The 8191-nt window shown below is 36.8% G+C and overlaps 1 protein-coding gene across 2 annotated transcripts; it reads left to right on the top strand.

The window, feature by feature from the left end:
* The first annotated feature begins 1656 nt into the window (after positions 1–1656).
* LOC121254792 (phosphatidylinositol/phosphatidylcholine transfer protein SFH8-like) lies at positions 1657–7988 on the top strand. 2 transcript variants are annotated; one of them, XM_041154947.1, is made up of 14 exons: positions 1657–2091; positions 2831–3131; positions 3611–3710; positions 3796–4062; positions 4173–4250; positions 4365–4466; positions 4547–4596; positions 4729–4828; positions 5025–5123; positions 5286–5399; positions 5779–5911; positions 6281–6684; positions 7457–7531; positions 7647–7988. In XM_041154947.1, the coding sequence occupies exons 1-14, from the start codon at positions 2058–2060 to the stop codon at positions 7665–7667; spliced, it is 1878 nt and encodes a 625-aa protein (XP_041010881.1). In that variant the 5' UTR covers positions 1657–2057; the 3' UTR covers positions 7668–7988. The 2 variants fall into 2 exon arrangements, with proteins under 2 accessions (XP_041010881.1, XP_041010880.1); XM_041154946.1 differs by having other exon boundaries at positions 1668–2091; positions 5283–5399.
* The last annotated feature ends 203 nt before the right edge of the window (positions 7989–8191 follow it).

Raw genomic sequence — 8191 nt, 5'->3', positions numbered from 1 at the left:
AATGTGCAGAAACGTATGTGCTCTTTCATATGTAATGATTTGGTAGAGAAAGTGAGGTTTGTTGGCCTAAATTGTATTAGCATTTAGCGAAACCCCTCTGCCGGGTTTAAGCATTTTCAATTGGAATGAATATTTTGATTTGTATTCGTAATCTATCTCAACTCATCTCACTATTATTTATTATTATTTATTAATTTTAAATTATAAATTTTATTACTATTCATAACCTATCTTAATACTATTCACAATTCATTTCAACTTATATTTGAATCTAAACAATACCCCTACATTTAATTGTTAGGCGATTTCATTTGATTGGTAAATAATAATAACAAAATAATAATAAATAATCCAACCACAGCTTTAGGTCATAAAATGGGTAACAAATTGCAACTTCTGAAAAGTCAGATCTGCATAATATGTTGTTTAATATACTCAAACAATTGATGAATATTTATTTTTCGAGTCCCAACATTTAATGGCATTTATTTTTATTGACCCATTCTTTGGTTGATCAAGATTTCTTGCATGTCTTATTAAGGTAGTGTTTAGATATTAAGGTGATCTCAAATATTCTATGAATAATAGTGAAAAAATAATAAAAAATAATAATAAAATAATAAATAATAATGAAGTATTTCCAAACTAGTACAGTCTTAGTATTTAGTGAGCATTTGAAGTTGCAGTAAAAAAATAGCACGTGCAATAATAAATATTGTAAAATCAGTGTTATATGTGTATTTTTTCCGTGCTTAGAAATAGAATAAAAATTGTAATAAGATCCTACGCTTTCATTGTTAATAATTAGAATAAGGTTGAAATTTCTTATCTCAAAATGCAAATTCCAAGTCTGTCTCTTCCAATAATTTAGGAGAAAAAAAAATCTTTTTTTTTTTTTTTTTTTTTTTTTTTTTTTTTTTTTATAACAGGATAAACGTAATGTCGAGTTGCCATTTATGAATAAGAAACTATAGTAATTATTATTAAAATAAATATTCTCGCTACAACATTTTTTTAAAATATATAAATATAGAGAAATAATTTTTACAATTATAAGTATGCAGATCACTCATTTAATTTGAAAAAGAATTGATAAATTTAAAATTAACAGTAGATTTTATTTTTGGGTCGCATACTTTAAAATAAATATGACTGTTAATTTTTATTTTCTTATACGTACACACAATGATTAAAAACCAAACAAAAAAGAAAGAAAAAAAAGTTTATAATTGGAACTTTGTTCACTCAACCACGTGTTGCCGAGTTGCCGTGTTGGGCATAATAACAACAAACCAAGACTCCTCTGATGGTAGCCCACAACCAAACAGAAAATAAAAATAAAAACAGAGGAAAATCATTTAATACTAACAGTGGGTAGGGGAATTAGCTCACCGGCAGCGACCAAATCATTGCTCAATCACAGCGAAAAACACTCCTACTTCTAGCGCCCTCCCGCCCGCCCCCACACACCAACAGTTACAGTCACCGTCGGCGTATTGCACATTCAATGCACTGTCATAATCTTATTCTTACCCCTCTCCACTCGCCATCTGTACGTCACAACTTAATTCTAGTTTACCTATGGGCCCCACACTCTACACCCTTGGCCTTGGCTGGACTGACTGCCTCCTTTATACTGTCTCCTTTCTCCCTCTCTCTGTCCTCCTCGCTGTGTTAATCGGGCATTATTATTTATTATTTTTTTAATTTATTTTTTAGTTCTAATTCCTCTCGAATTTCGCGATCCGTTATAGCGCTCAGATCGGTAAGGAATTACTGGACGCATTTATGACCGTGGGATCTTCCTCGTGATCCGTGACCGTAGCGCTCTCATTTTCTTTTCACTTCTCCGGGGGCTACTTTTTTTTTACTTCTTCTTCTACTACACTACTTGAGAGCAGTACCGCATTCTCCTCGGTTGGCTCCGGCTCGTTCTGTAATTCGGGCCCCCTTTTTTCGTGTTCCTGACCTGAATGCGGGTTTCCTTGATTGATCCTTTGAGCTTGATGCGTGACTGACTGATCGGAGCTGGGTTAAAGGAGCTTTCTTTACACAAGATGTCGGGCCCACTGGACCGGTTCGCCAGGCCTTGTGAGTGGCTTCTCACTTTCGATTTTTCTTTCTTGGAAATGCTTTTGTGAATGTTTGTTGATTCATATCGGTTTTTTGTTCGGTTTGGTGCGGTTCTAGGGTTTCACAACTTCACTCTAGCCTCTCTGTTTAGTTGCTGAGAAAACTGAGGACAGTTTTGAATCTGGTTGTTTGTAAAGAACGGTTGGGCTAATGTTGTTGAGAATAAGGAAAAAAAAAACTTTTTCGGAGCATGAGGAAAACAATACTCATGGTTAGGTTTATGCGACTGAGCTATTTCCTTTTTGGGCTCCTTAATAATGGAATGAGTGTAAGCTTTAGGAAATGTTAAAGGGTATTTTATTCCCTTCTACATATTATATTTTCGAGAACCAAATACAATCGTTTCAAAGATATTGCTTACTGATTGATGTATAGTATTCGTTAGTGAATTTGTTAATTATTTTATTTGTTGGAGTTCACGCTTATGACCGTGGCCGTAAGTATATGAACTGTTCAACTTCGCTTTTGTTTCCCTTTGGATTTGAGGTGGCTGTGCGATGATGCGTATCGTTGTGAAGTTGATTCCTTGGATTTTGGAAGTTATAAATATTGGATATGAAATGTCCATATTGCTTATAGTTGTTTTGGTCAAGATACTATTTAGCCTTAAACACATGGATCTGCACGCCCTTTAATCCATCGTAGTTTTGTATTGGTCGTTTGGAGTTTAACATTTTGTGATGTTCCTTTATGGCAGGCTTTGAAGGGTTCTCTGGTAGTGATGAGAGAAAAGAAAGGAAATCTGATTTTGAAAATTCTGAGGACGAAAGAAGGTTTAGAATTGGGTCTCTGAAAAAGAAAGCGATCAATGCATCTACCAAATTTAAGCACTCTCTCAAGAAAAAGAGTAGAAGAAAAAGTGATGGTCGAGTCAGCTCTGTTTCCATTGAGGATGTTAGGGATGTTGAAGAGCTCAAGGCTGTTGATGCATTTCGACAAACACTGCTCTTGGATGAACTGCTACCAGAGAAACACGATGATTACCATATGATGCTGAGGTGCTCCATCTCTCATCTTTTTAATATTTATCTTTCATATGCACAAAAGATTCCAGATATTTTTTGGTGCCTTTTCTAAAATGATTCTCTTTTTATTTCGATACATGTAAATGATTTTGGGGGTTTTCATCTTTAGTTGGAAGATTGCATCATTAGCATGGAAGAAGTATGGATTCATATCTTTTTTATGGGTTTTTACTTGCCTCCTGAATCTTCTTCGATTTTCTGAGTTTAAAAATTTTGGGATGTTTAAATTAGCTTTCTTGCAATCCGTACGTTCTATGCAATTCTTTGGGATTTGCATTCTCACATGTGTCTCCTTGCATGTTCCCATGCTTTTCTTTAAAAATTGGAAGTGGGCATCTTTTGCCTTTCAAAAAATGAAAATACTCAATGTGGGCATCCTCAATATTTCCCTTTCATTGTGCTAAAGATATGTTATGTTCTAACATCCTCGAGGATTATGACATTACTCACAGGTTTTTGAAAGCAAGGAAATTTGATATTGAGAAAGCAAAGCATATGTGGGCTGATATGCTTCAGTGGAGGAAGGACTTCGGTGCTGACAACATTATGGAGGTAACTAAAGTTGATGTTTTACCGAGATTTGCAGTGCCTAGTAGTTATATTTTCACCTTATTTACTGTATTGATGTTTACGTCAGGATTTCGAGTTCAAAGAGTTGAATGAGGTTTTAAAGTATTATCCTCATGGTCACCATGGTGTGGATAAGGAGGGAAGGCCTGTTTACATTGAAAGACTGGGAAGAGTTGATCCTAACAAACTTATGCAAGTTACAACTATGGATCGCTATATAAAATACCACGTGCGGGAATTTGAGAAAAGCTTTGCCATAAAGTTTCCAGCTTGCACCATTGCTGCAAAGAGGCACATAGATTCAAGCACTACAATCTTGGATGTTCAAGGCGTGGTATGTAGCCCATACATAATCATTGCTGATTGCAGAGTTCATAGTTTGGTTGAAAATCAAAAGATCTAGTTGCTATTTGTTCGTTCTTTCTTAACATTTTAGTCATTCAGGGCTTTAAGAACTTCACAAAGTCTGCACGGGAACTCATCATGCGGCTGCAGAAAATTGATTGTGACAATTATCCGGAGGTACGAAGTCTGCTTTCTTTCGACATGATATTATTATTTCCTAACTGATGCAATATTAGCAAAAGTTGAAGTCTTATATCAGTTTTGGAATTTGGTATGCTCTTAACTGTGCAGACTCTTTGCCAAATGTTTATCATCAACGCCGGCCCTGGGTTTAGGCTGCTCTGGAACACCATTAAGACTTTTCTAGATCCCAAGACAACTTCCAAGATTCATGTATGCCTTTTTTCCCCTTACCATACGTTCTGAGTACCATGTTTCACAACTGTGGGGCCTGACTTGTTGTATATTTTTAGGTTCTTGGAAACAAATACCAGAACAAATTGCTTGAGATAATCGATGCCAGGTATTTTGGGTTTGGTACTTCCACTAATATGTGAATATTTCCTCCATGCTTTTAATGGCCGTGATATTTACTCATCTTCCTTTCATATGTGCACCATTTGTTAACTTAATGAAATCTTCGCAATGTGGGCAGTGAATTACCAGAATTTCTTGGCGGTAGCTGTACCTGTTCAGATCAGGGAGGTTGCCTCAGGTCTGACAAGGGGCCATGGAGAAACCCTGATATATTAAAGGTTATATTTTTAGCCTCAAGATTGCTTTTTGATAAGTAATATAATTTTATTAAAAAGCGTAGAGGGGCGCAATCCTAGTAAACAGTACCTTTTAGCTGTGAGATTTCTTAGTGCTGTCAGATATGCTTTTTCATTGACCAGTTGTACTTCTTGTGGTAAATGAAAAATAATTGGTTGTTTGCACACTTTCCTGCAGATGGTGCTTAATGGTGAAGCAAGGCGTGCTAGGCAGGTTGTGAAAGTTTTAAACAGTGAGGGGAAGGTTATTGCCATTGCTAAGCCACATTGCCCAATGGTTAGACCTTTTTGATTCACCCGATTTTGTTGATGGAGCCACATTTTCAAGTATTTTTTATCTTACTAAGAAATTGTTCCAGTTTTTATTGATGGAGCCATATTTCAAGTTTTTCTGATCCTACTAATCACATATTTTTCTTTTGTTACCATCTCCAAGCAGTTGAGAGGTAGCGATACATCCACTGCTGAATCAGGATCTGAAGCTGAAGACATCGCTTCACCAAAAGCAAGTAAGAGTTATGCACACCTTCGATTGACTCCTGTTCGTGAAGAGGTAGGTTTCTCACCTTTTAATCTGTGACTATGCTAACAAAATCAATGTCTTTCATTGATGATTTTATCAATGGTTTTGGGTGCCTTTAAATTTAATTTGCTCGAGGTAAAATGACAATGGGACCTCAGAAGATTTTTCCTGTTAAACTCTGGTTTTGAATTCACAAATTGGTCAGTTTTGAAATCGTTATATTGCATATCAATCTCTTGATTTATTTGTTTTGAACCTTGCCTTACTTGGAGATTGTTGATTGATAATGTATGTCGATGTACTAGGCAATATTATCTAGGAATTAATTCAAAGCTATCTTGAATAATGAATTTTGCTCATGTTTTGAAGAAACTGCTTACTTTTTTAATGTACTTTCATGGATATGCAGGCTAAGGTCGCTGGAAAGGCAAGCTTTGCTGGTAGTTTCTCGGGTTATGATGAATATGTTCCAATGGTTGATAAGCCTGTTGATGCTGTTTGGAAGAAGCAAATGCCACTCCATAGGCCTTATGCTCCCAAAGGTTAGAAATTTTATCCTAGATCTACTGTTGTCTATCATGTTTATCTGTCCATTCTCACTATGACTGTGAAGCAAGCCTTGTTACAAACCAATTTTGGGAACCTTCCTTATGGACTTGAAGTGCTCTTGTGTAACTCCGGCATTGTTGTTGTCCTCCTAGAAGTATAGGGCTCTTTTTGTCCAATAGAATAGTAAAGCCTCTGAAGTATGATCAAACACCCCCCTCTCCCTCCCTTTCCTTGTTTTGACTTTACTCAATTGTTTGTCCGGTATTATGATGCAGTTATACGAGATACATAGCTTGATCTCATTTCTTTGCACCTGTAATACTGGTTGTTACCTACTTATCAAAAAATAATTTCCTATACAGGGACACTTCCTCTTCCCGAGACCCAAAAAACAACTGAAGGGATTCGTGCTCAGATTCTGGTGGTGATTATGACCTTCTTCATGACCCTTCTCACTCACTTCCGTTCAGTGGCTGGTCGTCTGACAAAGAAGCTTTCTGAAACACCAAGTAATCATGAGCAAAATACTCCTTCCTTGGCGGTTGATGGAACTGACAAGGAGGATTTTCACACCCCTTCACCAACTCCAGCTCACACAGAGGCAGATCTCCTGTCTTCTGCGCTGAAGAGGTTGAGGAAGCTTGAAGAGAAGGTTGATACACTCCAATCAAAGCCATCTGAGATGCCTTATGAGAAAGAGGAATTGCTTAATGCTGCTGTTTATCGCGTGGATGCCTTAGAGGCAGAGCTAATTGCAACTAAAAAGGTACAGTGACTAATGCACGGAACTTTATCATTATCCTGCAGGACCATTACAAGTGCTGTTGTGGAGTCCTTTCACTAGTCAATGATTATGATGCATGGTAATTGCTGGATTGTCCAGTGCACATTGAAGCCATCAAATTACAGGTCGATTATATCCCAAAGGTGGGCACAACATGCAATAGATGGCTACTGTGTGCATTGGAAGCATCCGGCTGGAGTGTATTTTAGCCCTGATGCATACCTTCATAACTTAAATTTTGAGGAGCTTTGTGCGAACACTGCACTGCCTTTCATTTCTTTTTATGCTAGGTGCCACACAACTGTATTTATCACTCCTTTGGCTTGTGTTCAAAGGGACCCAAAATGAAAAGTTTTTTTTTTCTTGGCAAACAGGAAGTAATTAATTAATAAGAGTAATCTGCTTCCCCCTCCTAGTCTATAATATGGTTCGCCAGCCAAAGGAAACTCATAGTTTGGCCGTAAGAAAAGACAATTAGCTGTTGTAGAATTCTCTTTGGCTTCCCCCTTCCCCTTCCCCTTCTATGATCTATATTTGATATATGTGCACAATATCTTCATTCTCGATCTGCCTCGCTATGCATGCATTACCACAACCCCCCCGGTCTTTTTTTCTTTGTAAATCCCTTTGATGTCATGCATTTGGAATGCAATTTGAAGATAACAGTGTGCACATATATTTTACGTATTTTTTTTTTAATTCAGCGCATTTTTCAAAAGATGCATGTATTGATGATGAACTTTCTTCTGAACAGGCTCTGCATGAAGCTTTAATGCGGCAAGAAGAATTGCTTGCTTACATAGACTGTCAAGAGGAAGCCAAGTTGCGGGTAAGTCGATGGATTAATCTTAATGTTACGCGTGTGATATATATGCATATAGTCGATATATTGCTTCATTAATGAGTTTGTGAACTCATATTTCCTCTTTTTGCTTGTTAATCAGAAAAAGAAGTTTTGCTGGTAAGATGTTTGGCCGACGACAATGCTCCAGGAGAAGATCCGTTTCTTAGTGCTTTGGATACGCAATCTTAAACAGTGCATCTATGAGAAACAGACCTTGTTGTCAAGATGTAAAAAATAGCATTGATGTACTGAAACCGTCAGTAGTTCCTTTTTTTTTTTTTTTTCAAACGTCGTGCCTCCCATGGAATGTTTGGAAAGAGTGGACTTCTCAACCGTTGAGTTTTCAGATCTTTGACTTTTAGGGCCTTGAGAGTTGAGATTGTTAAGATTGAAACATTTGATGGGAGAGTTATCCAACTTTAATGAAGCACTTTTGTGATTATTTGTCCCTTGAGATATGTTTGGCCAAATCTTTAAAAAGAAGCTTATGAATTGACGTGATTTGATGTGATATATAAGACTATCAGCTTTTTATTGTAAATTTATTTCTTTGTAGATGCAATACTTTTGCCGCTTGCTTATCATCTACGCGAGCTACCTCAACTCGGGGGTATGATAGTTTCTATAACTCACAAGTATATGTGA

Source organism: Juglans microcarpa x Juglans regia, chromosome 3D (genome assembly GCF_004785595.1).
Source record: "Juglans microcarpa x Juglans regia isolate MS1-56 chromosome 3D, Jm3101_v1.0, whole genome shotgun sequence".
NCBI lineage: Eukaryota > Viridiplantae > Streptophyta > Magnoliopsida > Fagales > Juglandaceae > Juglans > Juglans microcarpa x Juglans regia.
The sequence above is the reverse complement of the archived record's forward strand: the minus strand, read 5'-3'. Positions and strand labels throughout refer to the sequence as shown.